The 24,894-nt window shown below is 37.1% G+C and overlaps 1 protein-coding gene across 2 annotated transcripts in view; it reads left to right on the forward strand.

Moving 5' to 3' along the window:
- gabrg1 (gamma-aminobutyric acid type A receptor subunit gamma1) overlaps nucleotides 1-24,894 on the forward strand; it is a 56,266-nt gene that overhangs the window by 20,941 nt on the left and 10,431 nt on the right. The window contains exons 7-9 of one of the 2 annotated variants that reach the window (XM_009307208.5): nucleotides 3,090-3,242; nucleotides 3,381-3,580; nucleotides 9,963-16,088. In XM_009307208.5, coding sequence (XP_009305483.1) covers nucleotides 3,090-3,242; nucleotides 3,381-3,580; nucleotides 9,963-10,238 — 629 coding nt within the window. In that variant the 3' untranslated portion in view covers nucleotides 10,239-16,088. Of the gene's footprint in view, nucleotides 1-3,089; nucleotides 3,243-3,380; nucleotides 3,581-9,962; nucleotides 16,089-24,894 lie in introns of those variants that run through there. The other variant, XM_017358953.4, reaches the window with a different exon arrangement.

Consider the following 24,894-nt stretch of genomic DNA (forward strand, 5'->3'; position numbering starts at 1 on the left):
TAGACGCGGAAAGCGCGAGTATGTCTGTGGTCTGGAGGTATTATAAACTTGATGACGACAACATTGCCATAGCTTACTGTGAGATATGCAAACTTGGGATTGCAAGGAAAGGAGGTGGAAAGAAAAACATTTAAAACAACAAACCTGATAAGGCACCTTAATCCAACCCATAACAGCGAGTTTACCCAGGCAACCCAACCAAAGACGAGTCAGCTCACACTGCAGTAGAGTTTGAAGAGAAGACAAAAAATGCATCATTTGATTTTGTAGAGAACCCTGGATTTCTTATGCTTATGGAGCACGTAGGACCTCTATTTGAAGTTTTTTTAATGTATTATGCAAGTATCGGATTAGGTTTCGGTATCGGTAGATACTCAAAATCAAATGACTATCAAAAAAACCTGATCAGGACATCCCTAATTATTACATTTCAGTAATTTACAACAATAATTACAACCGTAAACCGATGTTATTTTTATGATGTTGTTATTGATGTTAGTAGATTTTATGAAGAAATCTATTATTATGTTATTAATAATTATCCATCGATAATATATTTTTTCCATATTTGTCACGTTTGTAGGTGGGTAAAGGAGAGAGGACTGAATTGCAGTAGAATTATGGATTTTTTATCTATAAAATAAAAGACAACAAAAACAACCGGATGGGGAAAAACATTAACTAAAAGACAAAACACAAACTTAACTGGGACAGAAATGATCAAGACAAGCCTTGACAATACTAAAGGGACAGATGACGTACAGTGCTCAGCATAATTAAGTACACCCCATTGTGAAAATGAACATTTGTATCCATTTCTCAGTGAATTTAGGCAATGGATTTGGGTGCATTTAAACAAAACAGATATATTTATTAAAATAATATTTTAGTCACAACACATATTTAGAAATTAAAAGATAATACAATTAAATTTAAACAAAATATTGCAAAAACAAATTACAACCTACAAAATTTCTAAATATATAAAACTACATTTTTCCATTTTTTGATTCTCTTCATTTTCCCTCTTTTTAAATTTGTATTTATGGTTTTTCTAAAACATATAAATTTGGATTTATTAGTTTTTGGGCCAATAGTGAGTTGTTTTGTTAAGCTCTAGATTTGTCTTCAGTACTGACTAATCTAATGTACAGTATATGCACAATTATAATATTGTATAGCTTCCTATTAAAAATATGAATTTAAAAGATAGATTTGTAAGTCGTGTACTTATATATGCTGAGCACTGTATGATGAACGACGATGAACTGGCACAGGACAGCCGACATGAGGGAGCTATAAAGGAGAAATAATTAACAAACAAACAGGTGAACTGAATAAACTAATTATGGGTTAACAAGGAGGTTGGGTCTAAACAATAGACAGGAGCACATGACACAAAGAAACAACAAAAGCCATGTGCTTATGGTAAAACAGGACTAGAACACACAACCAATAAGAGAACCCACTAACCGCATGTTCACATGAAACACAACAGCATGTTGCCAAGAGTAAACACAGGCCACGTGCAACAAACAATAGCAACACAGACAGAACAAGAGACATGAGTACAAGATAAATAAAACACTTACCATGCACTCACACATGCGACAATCATGTTCTGATCCCAGCTCTTACTGAAACCAACTATACTGGAGAGCTGAGAATGAAAACAAACAAAATCGCAAATACACCAGGATGAGAGTGCACATCCTGAGCACGCCTGGACCTTGGTACACTGCTTGAGCACAGCCAAGACGGCGTTCATACAAAAGACTAAAGCTCCTTTCACGTAGTGATACCGGTAAATATCCAGAAAAATTTCCGGAACGACTTTACCGATAAATAAAAAAAAAACGCTGTTCACACAGGCAAGGACGTTCCAGAATTTTTCCGGAAAAGACCATTCACACATTCATTCCAAAATACCGGTAAATTCTAACAACATTAACCAGAAATGAGCTCTAAAATGCTGCACTTGTATTTGTAAACATTTGACTACATACAAACTCTGTGGATAGATAACTATTGTGAACAACTTTGATGAAAACATATGGAGGAACACTTTCGTACGTCGAGATGTATATAATATGTGTGTGTGCTGGCGCTGACCAGCTGCTTCATGTGCACACGGGTCAACAAACATCAGCTTTTTTTTAAGCATTTTGTCGACAATTTTTTTACACAGTTGGCTTTAAGAAGGAACAGAAATGTTATCTGACTAACATCTAGCAGCTATATCTGTCTGTAAAAATATTGAAAGGCTTCTTTTTTCATAAACCGTGCGGACGTGAATGTGTCTGAGTGTTCTGATTGGCTAAAGCAGACGTCTCAAGCTCATTCCGGCAGTCTTCCATCTGCTTTCACAGCGCAGTATTTCAGCAAATTACCGGTAATGTTACAACTTCTCTTTCCGTAACAAAATTGCCAGAACGAATTTACCGGTATTTTCAAAATTTTCAAAAAGCCTGTTCACACATACATACCTTTCCAGAAAATTGCCGGTAATTTTCCGGAAAGTTCTGTATGTGTGAAAGGGGCTTATGAAAGGAAATGTGAGTGCTCAACCCGAGTAACCACATGTTGAGCACAACATAAGACAGAGTGGCAGAATCCTAACAATAATAACAATACATTAGCAATTATTATTATTATTAATTCAAATTATTGTTATAATATTAGTTTTGTAACAATTTATAATCAATTATATTAAAAAAGTATAAGAAGAATAGTAAATGAGCAGATATGATTGATCATTTTATTATTATTGTTATTATTATTACAATATTAGTTTTGTAACAATATATTATTAATAATTATAATAAGAAAAAGAAGAAAAGTAGTAACTGAGCAGATTAGGATTAAATATAATTAATATTTTAATAATACTGACATTGATATGATTATGTTATTACTATTATTGTCATTAGTTGTCGTTACTTGTGAGTAGAAGTCATTATTTATAGTATTGTTATTAATGATTTATGTGAAATAATAATTATTAATGTATATACAATCATTACCACTATTATATATAAATATTGTACATTTAAAAGTCTGTAAAATACATTAATGTCTTGCATTAATAGGGGAATATGTGGTTATGACCATTTTCTTCGACCTGAGCCGGAGAATGGGCTACTTCACCATCCAGACCTACATCCCCTGCAGCATGATTGTGGTTTTGTCGTGGGTCTCTTTCTGGATTAATAAGGACGCCGTACCAGCCAGAACATCATTAGGTACTTTATAAAGCATCCAAATGAATACAGATCGATAGAAACATCAATAGTGTATGTGTGTGCATTACACCAGTGCACATGATGATGAAAAGGAAATGATTCAGCGGGTGTTCATTTACTGCACATCTTCATGTTTAGGCATCACAACTGTGCTCACCATGACAACTCTTAGCACCATCTCCAGAAAGTCCTTGCCGAAAGTGTCATATGTGACGGCCATGGATCTGTTCGTTTCTGTCTGCTTCATCTTCACCTTCGCTGCCCTGATGGAATACGGAACTCTGCATTATTTCACAAGCAATCGACAGAACAAGAAGACCAAGTCAAGCCACGCACAGGTGAATGCTATTCTAGCTATTAAATGGACAAAATGAGAATTATTTCAATGTAATTTCCAACTTGTATAGTATATATTACAAAAATATACCTTTTAATTTTTTTAGTTTCTTTCTTCTGTTGAACACAAAACACAATGTCCTAAATGTGTTGGGAAAAAGCAGCCACTGACATCCTTAGCAGATACAAAAACTTCAATGGATGGCAATGGTTAATTTTTCTAATTCTTCAGAAAAATTGACTTTTTTTTGTTCAAGAGAAAAAAGAAACTAATAAAAGATTAGAGGTGAAAGTAAACAAAAACTATTTTCACTTTAAATTAAACTATTAATTTAAGCTATTAATTTAAGCTAAAAAATATTACTACTACTAATGTTATGTGATGGACGCTGACAACGGAGTTGAGGATCCAGTTGCAGGTTTATTTAAGAGACTTGTCATACAAACAATGGTCAGAACAGGAGCAAATGGTTAAATGCAGGGAATTTTAGAGCGTAGTCATTACAGGCGAATCGTCAGTTCTGGCGGAAGCAATGTAAACAAAAAGACAAAGCAAAGGTCAAACAAGGCAAGGCAAGGGAAGAGAAATGCATCGTAAAGTTCACCAAACTGTTTACAAGACTCAGCACAGATGTGTGTGTGTGTGTGTGCTGTTTATATAGTCCTTGAATCAGTCCATGAATAGCTTCAGCAGTGTGTGTTTGCAATCAGTGGAAAACAGAAACTGATGTGTCTGAGGTGCATGCTGGGAGTTGCAGTTTTTAAATGTGCTGTGTGTCTGTGTGTGTGTGTGTGTGTGTGTGTGTGTAGTTCTCTAGCGATCCCTAAATATTTGATTGCTGGAGGTTGTGACAATTACTAATAGTAATATTACTACTACTACTACTACTATTACTACTAATAATAATACTTAATAATAATAATAATAATAACAATAATAGGCGAGGCAGTGGCGCAGTAGGTAGTGCTGTCGCCTCACAGTAAGAAGGTTGCAGGGTCGCTGGTTCAAACCTCGGCTCAGTTGGCGTTTCTGTGTGGAGTTTGCATGTTCTCCCTGCCTTCGCGTGGGTTTCCTCCGGGTGCTCTGGTTTCCCCCACAGTCCAAAGACATGCGGTACAGGTGAATTGGGTAGGCTAAATTGTCTGAAGTGTATGAGTTTGTTTGTGAATGTGTGTGAGGATGTTTCCCAGAGATGGGTTGCGGCTGGAAGGGCATCCTCTGCTTAAAAAACTTGCTGGATAAGTTGGCGGTTCATTCCGCTGTGGTGACCCCGGATTAATAAAGGGACTAAACCGACAAGAAAATGAATGAACGAATGAATAATAATAATAAATAAATAAATAAATAAATAAATAAATAAAATATCTAAGCATTTGTAATAAATTGCATAATTGAAAGTGTCTAAAATGCATAAAAAATGCAAAGACACACACACACACACACACACACACACACAATATAAGTATTATAAAAGTTGGCCATACGACTACATATAATTTGTGCTTATTCCAAGTTGGTGATGTTGTATAATACCTTAATAGAAATTAAATGATTATTCAGTTGAAATTGGTAACTCGGTCAGTGATTTGTGAGATAATTATACTCATGTGAATCTAGTCATTGTGAAGATTCACAGGATGGCTGATGGTTCATTGAACTATCATTATAAACATGCTAAAAAGAGATAAAAAAAATTTAAAAAAAGATTTTCTGAATATCCATATTTTACTCTGTGTCTTACACAAAGCTATCATATGGGCTCAGTACTCTTGACACAAGTCATATGTACAATGTGTATGAAGTATTTGTAGCTTTTTTAGCTATTTCTTTTCTTTTATTCTATTATTCTTGTCTACAAAATAAGAATAAATAAAAAAGGGAGGGTCAATGAAAGGATGCTCAAAAGGATTTTCCCCCCAAAATTGAGAAAATGTAATTAATTTGCTCACCCTCATGCCCTTAGGCCATTCAAGATGTAGGAGATTTGTTTTCTTCAACAGAACATGGAAGAGGATTTTAGCTGAAACTGTGTTCTTGATAACTTGTCAAATGTAATTTATTTGCCTCCGGCACTGAGAGAGTAAAAAACATAGAAAACTAAATTAATATTCATAGCATCTGATGATACACTAAGATTTACATTACAATGTACATTACAATATCAAATAAAGTTACACAAGTTGTCTGTAAACAAACGAAACATTTTCTTGAACTTTTTTTTCTAAGATGTACAGTCTCAGGCAATACTGGGAAGTCTGATTGTTTGATGTGAATTCATTAGTTCAGGGATTTGATGTCAATTAACTATTTCAGACAACTCATTTTCCTCTTTATGTATTCACACAATCACAATTATGTGATTACATTGTCAAATAATGATGCAAATGTTTTACATGTCTAAATCATGTGAAGTGAAACAACTATTCATAATCATTGATTTGACCATTACCGGTTCATCAGTTTCCTCAGTTCAGTCACTGTTGGAGTAACTGAAGCACTGAATGAGTTGGCAAAAATGGCACCATAAAATTATATACTCCGGTGCATTGGCTCATTTGAAGTCGGAGTGACTGATGGGCATGTCTGAGTTTTGATTGAATAACTTGTAATTTGTGCTGGCTTAAGTCACAAACTGTTTCAAAAGGCTCACATGATGAACCAGTGGACGGTTCAAAACTGATGATTCATTCGTGAACCGAGCATGTTCCTGAGGCTGTGAATTAAAGGAAATACTGTTCAGACTATTGCATAGACTATTTCACTTCAAAATGGCCCAGTGTATCCTCAGGAGCTATGGGTATAAATTCAGTTTGGATGGTAGACCACATGTTTTTTCCCCTTTTTTTTATCTTTAAACCATTAGACTTAAAAATCTTGGTTGTTGTGACCTAATGTTGAGTCAAATATGGACAAACACAACGTTTGGGTTAAAAAGTTACATTTAAATATAAAGCAATGTTGAGTTTGTTCATATTTGATCCAATGTTAGGATACAACAACCCAGCATTTTTGGAGTGAATTTGGTCGAACGGTTCTTTTTGCTTAGGCATTCCATTACTTACCAGTCAGCACCGATACAAATGCAAGTGGAATGTAAACAGCGATATGGAGAATGATCAGTTATTGTCTGACTGCGGTTGCACCTACAGTAGAGTATGTAAGTAAAATCTAGCCTAGTTTTGATGTAAAGGGACACTGGGCTAATTTGAATGATCTAGACACAAGTCTAAAGCTCATGGCGCAAAAGCATTAAGGGCATGTCCGAATTCACTTTTGCTATTTTAAGGACAGAAAAATATGGTCTGTGTCCTGGCGCATGGTCTAACAGGGTTGTGCTTACTCTCTTAATTAGTTCTGGGTGGGTTTTGTGTGTAACGTTTATTAAAGCAATCAGTCTCATATTTCAGTCTCTTTAATAGCCAGTTGCGTCGCGTCATGGCGCATTAGCTATTTACATGACAGACTTTGTAAGTGGAAAAACAGAACGCTTCACAAGCGATAAAACAGTTAAACAGACCATCTACAGCCAAGGATAAAAATTAGCCTCTTCCATTTGGCCTCTTTACTTTCTCTTTACTTTACTTTATTCTTTACTTTTTTACTTTCGTGGATAAGGAAACGGTGTTGTATGCACTCCACTCAAGACATCCATTAGTCTACATATCGAATTTAATTTGTTAAGCGCAAAGATTTGTTTCAAAAAACAAGAATTAAAAAAAAAAGAGATGTATACAATCTCACGTCCTTTTCTTATGCCCCATATGGTTATACATGCATCTCCAAAACCTGACAGGCGGACAAATCTATTTTTTGTAAAGTAATGTTTTCATATGTAAATATATTTGTGTATTGCTGTACATACTGTGTGTATTAAGCAATGTGTAAGCATTTGGACTGGCAGAGGTGCATAATTAACGCGCTCTGCGTTAGAATTTAAACTAGCTGTAAATAGATCAATGGCGTGACCTATGTCAGTTATTTTGACCATGTCAAAATAGCTACGTGCCAGCAATGCGCCTTAACACACCTCCTTTTTAGACCAGCACGCTTACGAGTCCACAGAGTTGTGCACATGGATTTGCTATTTAAACAACGTAGCTCAAAAAATTGAAAATAGCAACAAACCACGCCAAACACGTCTTGTGTCTTATTGTGCCGGGTGTATGTTAGGGCCCACTAAGTTACAACTTAGTAAATATTTTTATGTTGCACCACTGAACCTTGTTTAAACTCCAAATAAAGCAGCTACTTTATTATATTATTTACTGATGTATAATGGTAGAAAAGAGATGACAGCAAGATTAGTTTTCATTGACGAGCTTATGATGAAAAACCATCTCCCTCTACAACTCGCAGCCTTACAACTTTCACTTGTTTTGTGAATGAATAGTTTCATTTTCTTTCAAACATTTAATTCTATTTATTAATTATAATGACAATTTGACTGAGGTTTTATCCCTGTTCTTTTCTCTGTCATCTGTAGGCTATTAAAATAATTTCAGGTTTAATGTTTTGACAACATATTGTGTATTTTGTGTGCATTCATGTCTCTCAAATGCAGATACAGAATGTGTGTTGTCTGCCATTGTGACTGAATGTACTGTAATGTACAAAACAAATTTTATTTATCAAATCATTTTTATTGGACAGCTGTGTTCACAATATGTTGTGGTTTTCTTGGGGCAACATATATAAATGCAGAATTTTAAAGCATTTTAATGATGTAAGGGCTTCTTATTGGGTATTACGCCATTCAATTCTACTACACGTTACTTTGCAGAGAGTTTATGACCTGCTATCTATGGTCTGCTTTAAGAACGTGGCGCAAACGAACAAATTTAGTTACGAACTTGTTAGTAGTCACTAAGGCCCTGTTTACACTAATGCATTTTCGTTTTAAAACGCGTAAGTTTTGCTACGGTTACGCCATCCGTCCACACTACGCCGGAGTTTTCGAGCGCCGAAAACGGAGCGTTTTGAAAACGCTGGAGCGGCCGTTTTCATTCTAAAACGCTGCTGCTCCGTCTCAGTGTGGACGGGGAAAATGGAGACATCTGAAAACAAAGGCGGGGCTGCTAAGATTCGCCCATCTGATTGGGGCTTTTCCTCAATGTTAAGTAGCTTACACACACAGTTCAATCTCGCATCCTCTCCCTGTAAGTTCAGACTTCGCAAGTTTGATATGGAAAACAGACCCTCGAGGACATGTCCAGTAAATCTTCAAAGGGAACAGTGTACTTTATAACCTTATTCACATCATCCTGGCTACGTTGTTTCACTTTCTCAACAATAAAATGAAAACATGATTTAAGGAACTGCTTATTTTCATTTTGATATTAACAACTTAACAAACAGCAGAAATGCTGAGGCGTCGAGCTGCATCTTCACTGTATGCTTATTTATAATAAAACAGAGCCTATATAACATCACTGCCTCCTTTTATTTTCATTGAAAATACGAAACGTATCCTCTGCTTTGCTGAATATCAGTTTTAATAATCAACAATAGCCATTATGAAAGTGTAACGCACAATAAGTTTATACATTATAGGAAATAAAGGCAAGCGATCAGTCAATATACAGAATGTACGTGGTTACATTAATTATTAACTTATCTTTGCGCTCAGCCAAAACAAGTTACCTGTGAACAAGTAATCGATTCAAAAGACCAAAGTCGGGGAATATGTCGTTAGATATAGACAACAAGATTAATTAAATATCACTTTTAACAAATATAGTGAGATTAGATCCAGCGGTAGACGCTTGGTGAGCAGTCTGACCAGCACAGCTCTCATCTGGGTAGAAATGCTGCAGCGCTTGCCCGAGAGTGTGTATGTGGTCACGTGATGTGCGTTTTCAGCTTTTTGGTGTGGACGAAGAGCAGTTTAGAAACGCTGGGTAAAACGCTAGTGTAGACGCGGATCGTTTTCATTCTAAAACGCCGTTTTAAAACTAAAACCCACTAGTGTAAACGGGGCCTAACCCTTTAGTGTGGACTTTTCTTTTCCGTTTATGCAAGAACTGCTTGTGCAACTCTACCCTGGTTCTTGGAACTTGAATATTGTGTATAACTTGTAATTGACTTGTATTTTATAACACAAAGTTTCAGCAAATCTTTAATGTTTTACTGATATTCTTTCAAATAACAACAAAATACTCAACTTCATGTTGCTTAAAAGACTGTACAAGTAATTTAGCACTGAGTTGACTAATATGAACCATAATTAGCTTATGCAAAGCTTGCTATCGTCTTCACAGCTCAAGTTGGAGTAGGTCACACTGTACTTTTGTTCGTAGCTAATTGAGTGTGCTGTACAGCAGCTCTGGCATTTGCTTTTGCACGGCACGCTGTTTTAGTTCTGACCTTGCTGTTCCTCTCTCTAGAAACCCAGCATGGTTAACATCAGACCGGGGACATCTCTGCTGCAGATGAACAATATTGCTCCCTACCACGAGGATGATGATTATGCGTATGAGTGTCTGGATGGAAAAGACTGCACCAGTTTCTTCTGCTGCTTCGACGACTGTCGCTCCGGAGCTTGGCGTGAGAACAGAATGCATGTCCATGTCTCCAAAATCGACTCTTATTCTAGAATATTCTTCCCAACCGCCTTCGGCCTCTTCAATCTTGTCTACTGGATTGGATATCTGTATCTTTAAAGATGTTGAGCAACTGGGAGAGGGACTCTAGTAATATCGCAAATCATCTGTGAATATTCCATCTGCTAAATCCAGCAGCATAAATCTTTGAGAGAAGGGACGTGTGAGGCTTGTGAGGTTGGATGTATTAATACTTAATGTGTCTTTAATCGTACCGGCTATGTGATTTATTAGAAGATTTATATCTTGGAATGATGGTTACAATGATTACAATACAGCATATTACCAGCGATATCATTGTTTTTGAGAAGGAAATGCAGATAGTTAGATTTTACATCAGATAAGCAGGCCATATCGAAGAGATTTCATCTATATCACCTAGTTTAAAAGCCACAAAAATCAGCAGATTTTAAAAAAAGAAATGCAATATTAATATTACTACTGCAGCTGTGTTATCTTCAGGTTGCTATCTCTCTGGCTGAATCAAAATTATTATTTGCAATGAACAGTAGATAAGATATTAGTCGCTTCTGATGCAAATTTCAAAGGTAGTAGATAGAACAGCTGGCTGTGAGAAAAGTAGTAGTCTTTTTGTGCATATTAATCAGAATTTCTTATTTTAAACATACAGTAAAAGTAGGGCTGGGATATAAATACTTATTTCATGATTTTAATTGATTCTAATTTTGATAAATCAACAATATACATTTTTGAAGACTTCACATAGCTGATGATTGCTAATAAGGTTGTTTGGCATGCTGTCCCGGGAGAGCCCTGAGCTTATAAGATCCTCAAGCCCTGGGCTCCCTCTCATTAGCAGGTTGAGAGGGAAGTTTGCGCTCAGATACTGTAGATCTGGATGTGCTCCCATGACTTATTTCTGGCTAATGGCAGATAAAAAATGGCTAAGGAGATATATACTGCTTGCTAAGAGCTTGACTATGATGCCAAATTGGTATGTTCAATTTACTTAGGTTGCATGTTTTCTGGACTGTGGGAGAAAACCAGAGAACCCAGGGAAAACACAGGCAGGCACGGGGAGAACAATCAAACTCCGCACAGAAATGTTAATTGGTTTAGATGGGGCTTTAACCAGGGACATTGTTACTGTAAGGCAACAGTGCTAATAACTGGGCTGTCTTGTCGCCCATCTAGAAACAAGGGGGAGTAGGGATGGAAGGGGGATTCTTAAAGACAAACCCCTTCTACCCCAACCCCCTTCCCGATTCTTCAAGTCAAATATACTAGGATAAGATATTTTTAGTGAGTTGGGAATTGTCTGATTGGTGAATCAAGTGTTAATAAGGAACCAGCTGTGATCAATCATGCAAGCGATCCTCTTGAAGTCAGTTTACAAATAAACTTTGCTTACTTTATCTTCATTTATTTGACTTTACATTGAAGAAAATTAGAGTGGCATGGTGGCTCAGTGGTTGGCACTGTCACCTCACAGCAAGAAAGTTGCTGGTTGGAGTCTTGGCTGGACCAGTTGGCTCCAGTTTCCCCCACAGTCCAAAGACATGCGCGATAAGTGAATTGTGTGAACTGAATTAGCCGTAGTATATGAGTGTGTGTGAATGGGTGTATGGGTCTTTCCCAGTACTGGGTTGAGGCCGAAAGGGGATCCTCTGCGTAAAACATATGCCTGAATAGTTGGTGGTTCATTCCGCTGTGGCGACCCCTGTTAAATAAGGGACTAAGTTAAAAAAATTGAATGAATGAAGAATTTAAAGAAGATCTGTATGTGAAATTATGGTTCCTGGGAAGGTCAACAGCTAAGTATGTACAGGAGAAGCAAAATTAATACCCACATGACCTGAGTTCTTTTTTTTTATTGGTCTGTAAAAAGAAACAGAACTTTATTATATTAGATCATCAACTTTGATTAATAGCAATTTCTGGAAGAGAACTGTCCCTTTAACGACAATTATATTTTGTCTAGTCTAATTTAAAAGTCCTTATGTCCTTTTAATGTTTTAATTATTAAAAGTCTTTAAATTAGTTTTAATGACTTTTAAAGAACTTTTGTGCAATGGAAAGTTCCAGGGATGGTAAAGTTTCTTTAAAGGACTACTGATGCCCAAAAAAAAAAAAAATTTTAAGAATGTAATTATTGTTCTAAAACACTTATTTTGATTCAAATAGCATATCAATCTCACTTAACTCAAACAATTAAAACTATAGTAATGTACACGTATATACAGTAGTGTACACTATTAGTTGCTATATTGCACCAAGTTGTAAATGAATTCTCATTTGTGTATTAGTAGACTGCTTAATATCTGTTGATGCTGCTCCTTCAACACATTTAACTGACTATAAGAAACTTTGCAAGTACATGTCAACTTACACTAACTTAAACCCTAACCCCAACCAAACAGTCTAATGAGAATTAGTTGGCATGTAGATGCAATGCAACTTAAAATCAACAAAATGCGTTAAAGGGACCATCAAAACAAAGCGTCACCCTAAAATTTGGTAACTCAAAAAAATTACACATAGGAAAGCTCGATTAATCATTATCCAATCAAAGCATAAAATAATCTAATTGTGAGCTTGTAAAGTGAATCAAATCATGAAATATGTGTCAATTCCCAGCCCTACTAAAAAGTTCAAATTCTGTGTGAATTTGCAATACCTGCAGTCAAACGAACCAAAGCAGAGATGCACATATGTGGAGGTCATAGCATTTTGTTCTGCTCAAGAGTTACCCAGAAGCCATTTACTTGGAATTAGCCTATAACGATACTGTGAAATGTTCTTGACTTGAACTAATAAGCTGTCTCTGCAATAGACGACACAAAGAAATGCCAATGTGCCCACGATAAAAGGGTCCACGTGTACATTTTTATATATCAAACAAAAGGAATAGAGCAGCCTATACAATTTACAAATGTTCAGTGTCCTTTTAGTACAAATTAGAGCTCATCCCTCTCTTTCATATTCAAGACAGCTCCTTGCGAACAGCTAGATTTCTGTGAGCATAATTGCATGACTCATCTGAGCTCCCGCGGCTAATCAAACCATATTTGGAAAACGGCCTGATGGACTTTCTTCCGCGGTAGAGCTCCAACCAGAGCCGTCACACAAATTATCAAAACTAAAGCATTTGTAAATCATCACACAAACCAAGGATGCCTTCTCTATTGGAAATAAAAAGGCCATTTAGTATAGACACTTTACTTAAAGGGGTGTTCATAAGACTGTTGATACATTCATAATCATAAGATGACACCTCATGAATATGAATGAGGTTTTGATGCTTATGACAACTGTCATTAAGTGTCATTTGCTCTGTTATGTCATTTTAAATGCGAAGGTGACATTGCTTGAGATATCTTTGGTATGACAACTTGACATTACCAGTCATAAATCCGTCATAAACATGATTGTCATAAAGCCATTATACACTTTATTAGGTACACCTTACTAGTACCGGGTTGGACACCCTATTGCCTTCAGAACTGGCTGACTTCTTCGTGGCATAGATTTAACAAGGTACTGGAAATATTCCTCTGAGATTTTGGTCCATATTGACATGGTAGCATCACACAGTTGCTGCAGAATTGTCCGCAGCACATCAATGATGTGAATCTCCAGTTCCACCACATCCCAAAGGTGCTCTATTCGATTTAGATATGGTGACTGTGGAGGCACTTGAGTACAGTGAACTCATTGTCATGTTCAAGAAACCAGTCTGAGATGATTCACGCTTTATGACATGGTGCGTTATCCTACTAGAAGTAGTTGGGTACACTGTGGTCATAAAGCGATAGACATGGTCAGCAACAATAGGTAGGCTTTGGCGTTGACACGATGCTCAGTTGGTACTAATGGGCCCAAAATGTGCTAAGAAAATATCTCTTATAGTATTACACCACCACCACCAACCTGAACCGCTGATACAAGGCAGGATGGATCCATGCTTTCATGTTGCAGCAGAAATCCAGACTCATCAGACCAGGCAATGTTTTTTCAATCTTTTATTGTCCAATTTTGGTGAGTCTTTGCAAATTGTAGCTTCAGTTTCCTGTTGTTAGCTGACAGGAGTGTCACCCAGTGTGGTCTTCTGTTGCTGTAGCTCATCCGCCCCAAGGTTGGACGAGATGTGCATTCTGAGATGCTCTTCTGCATACCTCGGTTGTAGCGAGTGGTTATTTGAGTTACTGTTGCCTTTTAATCAGCTTGAACCACTCTGGCCATTCTCCTCTGACCTCAACAAGGCATTTGAAACCACAAAACCGCCGCTCACTGGATGTTCTCTCTCTTTCAGACCATTCTCTGTAAACCCTAAAGATGGTTGTGCATGAAAATCCCAGTAGATCCGCAGTTTCTGAAAAACCAGTCTGGCACCATCAACCATGCCATGTACAAAGTCACTTAAACCCCCTTTCTTCCCCATTTTGATGCTCGGTTTGAACTGCAGACCATGTCTACATGCCGAAATTCATTGAGTTGCTGCTATGTGATTGGCTGATTGAAAATTTTTGTTAACAAGCAGTTGGACAGGTGTACCTAATAAAGTGGCCGGTGAGTGTAGTTTGCAATGCTTATTAGTAGATTAGACTAGATTTGCCATTGGAACATCTCATTAAAAGTCTCAATACTCAATTGAATAATTTTTAAACAGCATCATTTATATTAAATCACATGTAATGACATTTTTTTTTATGACAGATTTAAATTGGGGCTAAGAAAAATATTAATGAAGCTGTTATAAAATTCATGACACTTTTAATGGCCTCATGACAATCATGTTTATGACAGATTTATGACAAGTTATCTGGTAACACTTTACAATAAGGTTCATTAGTTAATGCATTTACTAACATTAACTTACCATGAACAACACTTGTACAGCATTTATTAATCATAACTGAACATTTACTAATGCATTATTAACTTCCAAGTCCATGCTTGTTAACATTAGTTAATGCACCGAGTTAACATGAACTAACAATGTAACTGTATTTTCATTAACTAACGTTTAATAACATAAATAAATACTGTAGTAAATGTATTGTTCATTGTTTGTTCATGTTAGTAAATGCATTAATTAACATTAAGTAATAACCTTATTGTAAAGTGTGACCAGTTATCTCAAACAACATCATCTTTGGATTTCATGATATAATAAAGGATATACACTTAATCTTAGTTGTCATAAACATGCATTAAATCTCAGATTCATATTCATGACATGTCACTTTATGATTATAAATGGTTCATTACAGTCTTATGAACACCCCTTCAGGTAAAGTGTGACCGAAATACCTTATATTTGGTTCAATCTGATCTTATATTTGAGAAACAGATGTGCCATTTCTTGACTCTCAATACATCTGTACACCAACGTCTCGATCTTCTGTTGTGCTTTCGGCTGTTGCTTGTTTTGTTTAACGCTTCCATGTGGTTTGTCTTTTGCTGGATGTCATCTTGATCACAGACTGCTCTGTTGTCTCCCTTTCTGAACATCTGCTGTGTACTGTATTGTGCCCTGTAGCTTAATATATCCGATATTATTGTCTTTCTTAATGACAGCCTTGCACTTCAGACTCGAGAGCAACAGGCAGATGATAGTAGAAGACAATATATACAGACTGAAAATCTATTTATATTTTTTTGGTACGTAAATAGATTTTGAGAACAATATTAATTAAATAAATAAACAACACATATTAGTGAACATTCATGATGTATCTGTGTGAGCGTGTGCATGTGTGTCCGTACCTGAAAAGCAGATTCTCGATTCTCATCAACATCTCCACTTGTTCTAGGTGTTATTGTGGTGTCTTTTGTAAGTGCTAACCGTCATGCTCTTTACGTGTTCATATGTTTTTGTAGCTCTGAACACTGTGAGTAATAAAACAGTGCCTGCAAGACATTAATAAAATTCTACGCTCTCTCAAACTCTGTTGATGATTTCACATCTTATCAAAACCCACAGCGGCCGCGGTAAAAAGGCTGATTGTGTTTCCCCTCAGGCGAGAACTGTTGTAATATTTCTTTGTTAATATCGCAATTAACTTTATAATTATTGGCACAAGTGAATGAGCAACAATATTTTCAATGGAATAAATTAAATTGCAGTCTTTTATGGATCTTAATTGTTATTTCACACATGAGTGAGGAGTGCGTGTTGCTCCATTTCAAGGACCACACGACTTGGATGTGCATGATTAATCAGTAAAAGATTGTAATCTTGATTCAAATCTTATTTTCAAAAGACCCCTGCCTAAAACTATTATTTTTCTATAGTTAATGGGCAATGAGTTGAGAAAATTGAATTATTTTATATCACATTTGTTACAAATTACAAAGCTGCAGTGCTTCCCACATGTTTGAAATATTAAATTAAATTCACTTTTTTTTGTTTAGCGATTTTACAATGTAGACTGTGTCAAAGCAGCTTCATATAGAGATCATAGTAAATTGAAACAGTGTCAGTCCAGTTTTCAGTGTTTAAGTTCAGTTCAGTTTAGTTCAGTTCAGTGTGGTTTAATAACCACTTCTGAGAATCCAAACACTGAAGAGCAAATCCATAGATGCACAGCTCTAAAGTTGCCGAAGCATGCAAGCCAGTGAAGACAGAGGTGAGAAAAAAACTAATTGGCAAAAGTGAAGAATTAAAAACCACAGGCTCAGTTAGGCAAGACCATTTCTCTTTTGGCCAAGCGTCTTGTGCATAGCTGCAATCTAGGCGAAGCTGGACGTCAGCAAGACTTGTCCGTCCCTGGAGCATCACCAGAATCAGTCTTATACTCTCCGGTCCTCCATGACCACCACAGTAGCTGCTAAGGATACAGCCTGGTCCAGGATTATGGAAACCCTGGGATCATCTCGTCGCTGGTTTTGGATCGTATCAGTGGCTCTGCATAGTTTCTGGGGGCAAATATACTTGCGGTGATAGCCGGTTTAAAACGCACCTTTTATCCACAACACATGGTAACCTACATGCGACAAAAAAAGTGATTTTAACAACAATTTTTTATTATCATTTATCGTTCACTGTTTCTTTTCAGTCAGTTGAATGGTTGTTTGCTAACACTTCAGATTAACTATCCATTATAACTAGTTAATGGCTCATTAATAAGCTGTTAGTTAATGAGTTATAAATGTTTTGTTAAATAAAAGTTAATAGTTTGTTAAATATTTATTACTGGTATAAGCACATGGTAAACAAACAACTGAACTGAAAAACTGATCTGTAAAGTGTGAGTTAATATATTAGTTAAGTGTTAGTTATTAGCTTAAGTATGTTATTGAGACATTATTCTAAAGTTGCAACTATTCCTTATTTACAAACAGTTAATAAATGAAGAATAGTTTAACTTTAGAATAACGCCCCAATAACATATATAAACTATTAACTGATACTTAATAAGTCTTTAGTAAGTAATATAACTTGTTCAGCTTGTTCAAGATCTATTACTAATGTATTAGGTATAGTTATAAATAGGCCCAAACGGTATCTGTGTGTGCAGAATTCCGGATTTTTAGCCCATCATTAATTCTGTTTATTTACTTGAATAAATGTGTGAAAGTCTATATTTATTCAGTTTTTTTATTGATTTCAGTAATATTATTGACTAATATGAAAATGTTTACCTTATTTATGTACAATGCAGTTTGTACAGTATTATTTTTGGTCTTTTACTAGATATATTATATGACAAACTTGCTTTATTTACCAAATAAAGTTAATCTAATTGGATTTGCATTTTAAATATTAAATAAAAGTTAAAAAGATATATTTTTTTATTTCATATATTAAAGTTTTAGTTAAGATACTCCCAAAATAATTCCGCAGAAGTCCGCAGACTTTTACCAAAATTCTCTGCAGAAATAGCAAAAAACGTCTGCAGATTCGGTCTGGTCCTAGTTGTAAAACATTTAAATACAGTTAACAAGTCATTTATAACTTATTAACTAACAGCTTGTAAGTTATCTGTTGGCTATCTATAAGGCACAGTAATAAATAATTAACTAGTTATTAACTATCATTTAACAAGTTATTTTTAACTCATTAAATAACAGTTAACTTATGAACTATTAACTAGTTATAACAGATAGTTGTTCTAAAGTGTTACCATGTCAGTATATACAGATATTAAGCAGACAGTCTTCTAAGGCCATACTCACACTATGTACAGTTGCCTCGAACCGGGCCAAAGCACGCTTGACCCCCTTCCCTTCTTCCCCGATGGCCCGCACTCACACTACAATCGGGTCTGGGCACGCTTACGTCATCGATGCTGCGCTGTTCAGCAAGCGCTCTCGCTCAGCACAGTGGAGATTTCTCGTCATATCGTTCAGTCGTTTGTTATGCAGTGACATGCAGTCGAATATTTCGCTAAACAGTCCTTAGGGATGCGGTGACACGCAGTCAGATATTTCGCCGAACAGATCCGCCACTTTTGGCGCTCATAAACAATCATAAAGTGCTGCAGGAATGAGGAGGTCTGCTGGAGGTGCGCAGCTGTCATGCAGTGAGGGGTTTGCGTCTTTAATAATCTAGGGCAGTTTGCGTTCATTGAACAGTAAGAATGATTAATAAATCCGTATGAAACAGTCCCTTAAAGTCACGTCTCGCTTTTAGTTTCGGGCTTTGCAGCGTTTTGCACTCACACTACAAACGTACCGCGCCAAAGCGTGAACCACGCTCAGGCCCACCTCTTCCAACCGGGCCAGGGCCGGCCAAGTGAACCGTGCCCGATTCAGTGCACTCACACTTCTCAAACGATCCAGGAAACGCGCCTGGGCACGTTACGGATGGCATAGTGTGAGTAGGCCCTAATACTCAAATGGACCATCAGAATAAAGTGTTCCCCTTTATACTATTCTGGAGCCATGTGCACCCACTGACAGTTAAAATCTGCTGCTGACATTTTGTACAGTATTACCAAAGCATGTTAAATAAGTATAAAATATGTAATATATTAACATCATTAAATAAAATATATATACAGCAAAAGAGAAAAAGATTACATAAAAGAATAAAACATCTGTGGAATCAAAATCTCGAAAAATACAATAATTACAAGAATAAAATGTGTTGATTATTTAAATAAGGCGAATGAGCTTATAAACCATTTATAATCGTATACATTTTGCAGTCAGTTTAGATGTAAGTTGGTCCGCTCTGAGTAATTAAAAAAGGCATTAAGATCAAAGAATTATTATTTAATTGTTTTTTTTTGTTTGTTTTTTTTTTTGGAACACAAAATAAGATATTTTGAAGAATGTTGGAAACCTGTAACCATTGACTTCCATAGTAGGACAAATTGGAATGGCCAGTGGTGGAAAGAGTACTGATAAATCATACTCAAGTAATAGTACCGTTACTTGCACAAAAGTGCAAGTAGAGTAAAAGTATCTGTTTTAAATATTACTCAAAGTATGAGTAAAAAGACCTTTCAAAAGGACTCAAGAGTAGCGTGTAGTGAGTAGGGAGTATTAAACTGTGGCTGGTTAATGCGTTTACATGTTTGTGCAGTGATGTGGAAACGTAACATTCCATAGTGCATTTAGAAATCATCCTTCCTTCCTTGCATCCTTTCTTCCTTCCTTCCTTCTTCCCTTCCTTCCTTCCTTCTTCCCTTCCTTCCTTCCTTCCTTCTTTCCTTCCATCCTTCCTTCCTTCCTTCCTTCCTTTCTTCCTTCCTTCCATTTTTGTTTGTTCTGTCCTTCATTTATTCATTTGTTCGTTCCTTCATTCATTTGTTCCTTTTTTCATCCCTCCTTTCATTCGTTCGCTCAATTTGTTTGTTTATTTCTTCAATCAGAACATATTTCACACGGCATGGTTTAAGTCACAGACAGCTCCAGATCTTTAGCATGCCAAATATCTTACGGTGACTCATCGGCGATTCTCTCAGATCACGTCCTTGACAGTTCATACTGTGTGATTGTTACTCAAGCTAACGAGCACAAATCGCTTGTGATTTCAGGCATTTGTTGGCGATTTCTCAAAACCTGTTGGCGAGTCAAAATCGGGGCTAAAATCAACCCGGGCTCATTGTGGAAACGTAGCCCCGCGGACGTTTCTGCGGACCACGATTTACGTCCCGGGAGGTACGTATTCGAGCGTTTTTTTTTTGTTTTCGCGCCCGCGCCGTTCTCGCGCGAATAGCCGACGGATCGGAAAAAAAATAAAAAAGCAAAAGCCCCCGTCTTCGATTTCGACCGCATTTTCGGATCCCGCCGCATTCTCGCCCTTATTTTCCGGATTCCGTTTTTCGTCTTACCTGATTTCCGGAACCCGCCGTTCCCCGGACTCGATCCCGGTCGTCGTCCACCTCGGCCGGCTCCGGCTCGTCCTCCTCCTCCTCCTCCGGGGCCTCCGCTTCGCCGATGCAACGCTGTGAGCTAGGCGGACAAACTGATTGCATCGGGAAAGCCCTCCACTCGGAGGCGAGCCGTCGGCCGGCGAGCGCGAAGAGGAGGGGCGGAGCGGCGCCACACCGCCCCGCAGCGTTCGCTCGAAAAAAACCAAACGCGGCATTTATGTACCTCCGGCCACGTAAATTGCTGTCTCCAGAAACGTCCGCGGGGCTACGTTTCCAGAATGAGCTTGGGTTGGCTAAAATCATGCAATCTGAACTGAGTTTGTTCAGTCCTTCCTTGAATCCTTGCTTCATTCATTTGGTTCTTCCTTTCTTCATTAGTTCAGTCCTTCCTTCCTTCATTCAACCCTTCTTTCCATTCTCCATTCATTCGATTTAATGATTTTTTAAAGCTGTTCGGTGATTTCAGTCATCATGCAGTCGACATATTTCGTTCTCTCATCAATGACATGCAGTCTATAAACAGACTCTGAGTCATTGCATGTTAAGATTTTGGACATCTTCTTGATACTGCTCTAAAAATCTACTTAAGGTAGAGTTAAAGAACACATTTTTAAAACTTAGTAATTTTCTTAGAAAAACTACTCAATTACAGTAGTTGGAGTATTTGTAATTAGTTGCTTTACACCACTGTTCATGGCATACTTAGGAACATTTTGTACATGCAGTTCATGTTAGTCATTTACAGAAAACCAGGACATTGAAAGTGCTGTGTAAGTCATATTACGTAATTATAACACAGCTTTAGTTATTTGATAATCATGCTAAATAGCAACCACACTAAAGACTTGTTCTGTTGCTATTTTAACTAAACCGTATTCATTTAGAGGGCTCATTTGCATAGTGCACTCTTGAAGTGTTGCCATGTCCACAACCCTTTGAATTGCCTTTTGATTTAATCAATCCTTTAAAAAAAAAAAAAAATGTTTTGAAGTTGATGTGGTCCAGATTACATGTAATCTAGTTAATTATTGGCTTATTTATTCTTTGCTCCTTTTTTTCTTAATCACAGTGATTTGTGATACACAGCATAAAGAGAAAAACAACCCGGGCTCATTGTGGAAACGTAGCCCCGCGGACGTTTCTGCGGACCGCGATTTATGACCCGGGAGGTACGTATTCGAGCGTTTTTTTGTTTTCGCGGATCCGTTCGCGCCCGCGCCGTTCTCGCGCGAAAAGCCGTCGGATCGGGGAAAAAAAAAAAAGCAAAAGCCCTCGTCTTCGATTTCAACCGCGTTTTCGGATCCCGCCGCGTTCTCGCCCTTATTTTCCGGATTCCGTTTTTTGTCTTACCTGATTTCCAGAATGAGCTTGGGTTGGAGAAAAAACAGAAAACTCTAATTCCCATTAATTTAAATATGTGATAAGCTGTTCATTTTGGTTTCACACACTGTGTAAATGCCGCTGCCACTACCTAAATTTTTAAGGAAAATTCGATTGTTAAATGTGGTGTTCACTCCTGTATATTACTAAAGCCCAATCCTAATTCTACCTATTAGCCCTTTGCCTTCCCTTCAAGTTAAAGAGAATTGGGACACCCCTTCACATGAAATGAGGGGTAGGTTGTCCTAATTCACCTTAGCTTGAAGGCGGAGGGCTAAGGGTAAGGGCTAGATAGCCCTTGAAACTGTTTTTTCAGGATCATACGGAGAGCTGGAAGGGATGTGATGGTAGAGAAAAAATGGGTGGAAGAAAAAAAAACTAGGTGGGAGTTTTTCTGTTCTGTCGTTAAGATTCTCCTGTGTTTTACCATTCTTTACCACTATTATCATTTAATTATGTTCCCATATGTCTCCCATTTTTTAAAAACTTGTATGCATGTTGAAATTAATATTTAAATGTCTGCAGCACTTTCTATTCAACAAAGCTGTGCATCAACCATTGCCCTTTCTGTGCAACATATGAATCTGTGAATGCATGTATAAGCATTGACCGACAAATGCGCTCTGTATAATAAACTGATTCCAGATTAGCTTCTGTACACGCTATTTAAAGAGGAGCTAAAGTGCAGGACACTTTGGGATTCGGGTGTGTGTTTGATCAGACAAATACACTTAATATATAAACATATCTGTCCTGCGTGTTTTATTTTTAACACAACTCATTTTCTCTTAAATGAGCACAAACAGTTACTAAAGTAATCGAATGTAAATGAAGTAACATCTCTTTTATCAAACAGACAAAATGAGAGATTCATTTGCTGCTCTTCACTTGTTTGATAAAAAAGGTGTCACTTTAAGAATGCACAGATCAGTAATGAAAGCATTCATCTGTACATTGTTATACAGTACATGCATTAACGGATTCAGAGGTTGCATAGGAAGGGCGATGACCGGCGCACAGCTTTATTTGCAAAGATAGTGAATGCAGACGTTTTCATAATAATTAAAATTAATTAAAAATATGGGAGAAATATAAAAACTGCTTAATAATAGGATGATAGCGGGATAGAATGGTAAAATACAGGAGAATCCCAGCAAAAACGGGCAGGTTGACATGTATAAAGTGAACAGAAAGTTTGTGGAACAACAGTTTTGCGAAGAAACACTAAACATCTTTGCGAGAGAATGTAAAAACTTTTAAAATCTATATTTTTCTATGACTGAGTTTTTTTTTCTCCCAATCATTTTTTATTTCATTATTGCGGCCCTTCCAGGTCTCTGTAGGATCACACTCGAAACCAAGGAGCACAAAAATTTCCCAGAATACACAATCTGCAACGGCAAAATAGCTATATGGAACTATGGAGATGCACAAAATAATATTTTATTCTCATTATTACAAATTTTTACAACAAACAAGCACTTGTTTTAATACATTCATAACTGTGTTCGTATCTTACCATCATGCTTTAAAAAATGCTAAAATAAAAACCGCTAAATTTCACTATACATAATCAATACTAATAACTCCCACAGTCCCACAACATTCTGTCACTTGATGACACTCCAATACCCTGTCAGAAAAGTCTAGTGTCTGTGAATGAGCTTTTTACGGTGTCTGCTATGATGTTAATGTGTTTTCTAGTGTTTACATATGAATATATATAAATACTGCCACGGTGTAAATGCACAGTATAGTTATGAGCTTAGTACAGTACAGTATAGAATAGTTATGCCACATTATACTGTTATGATAACATGATATCGTTGCCTTCACTGATTTCCTAAAGATAAATACCAAAAAAAAAAAAAACACAACTAAAACATTTGCGATCATCGATCTCATATGAAGCAAGAGATCGCAGTGACATTTGATGACGTGTGCAGGTTTTGTAGTGCTTTCCCATTTATCAGGGGTAAAATTTTAAGCTCTTCCCCTTCACACTCTGTTTAAAGGGCCAAGGGGAAGGGGTACAAAAATAGAATTGGGATTGGGCCTGAATAGTTTGTTTACAATATAATTAAGCTCTGTTCTAGGTAAACTAACACAACATAGCCTATTTATAACTGTGGAATAATCTCAATTAGAAAAAACTAAATAGCATTTAAAATTCCCCTGTAAATGAAAAAGATTTTCTTCCATCTGGGTGTCACCAACTCGGTCCCAGTCATTCCCCTCGCTGGCCAGCAGAGGTCATCATCACTGGACTTCAAATACATGACATCATCCTTATTGACTGATTGTCACACACACCTACAGCACATCCCATAATCACCTGGCACACACATATAAGCAGCACTCACACATGCTTCAGTGCGAAGTCTTGTTCTGCCTCGGCTAACACTACTGAGCATTTCTCATCCTTGCCTGCTTTCCCATTAATTACCTTGGACTGTATCTCGACCTTGTCTTGCCTGCCGCCTGCCCTGAACCCTAGCCTGAATACTGACTTTGATTCTCGCCGCCTGCCTCTGACCCATGCCTGAATACTCACCTTGTGTTTGCCTGCCGCCAGCCCTTCGACTTGATACAACTGTGTTTGATGTGAGTTCGCACACGCATAACATCTGTGTGCTTATTGTTATTAAACTCTGTTTAATAAATATACTGCAAATGGATCCCTCTGTGTCAGACCTTTCGTTACACTGGGAAACTCTTAAGGAGAAATTCAGAACATTCCACAAAATTCCTGTTTCTTCTTGTGATCTAAAGAGCTAAGAAATGTATACAGAACTGTATAAAACTGTTCTGCGATTTATACACCTTTGAATTTGCATGAACTTTGCATGAATTTGCTTTGAAATTGTTGTGGAGCACCTGTTTCACAGAGCAATTATTTGTTAAAAGTTTCTGTCAGGGTTCTGCCACTCTGGTCTTGTTAGTTCTTGTTTTGGTGGCAGAGTCCGGACACTAGCTCTGTCTAGTCCTGTCCTGTTTTGCTCGGCTCGAGTTTTCTTGGGTCGAGCACTTGTTTTGTCATTGTGTGT

This window comes from Danio rerio, chromosome 13 (genome assembly GCF_049306965.1).
Source record: "Danio rerio strain Tuebingen ecotype United States chromosome 13, GRCz12tu, whole genome shotgun sequence".
Lineage (NCBI taxonomy): Eukaryota > Metazoa > Chordata > Actinopteri > Cypriniformes > Danionidae > Danio > Danio rerio.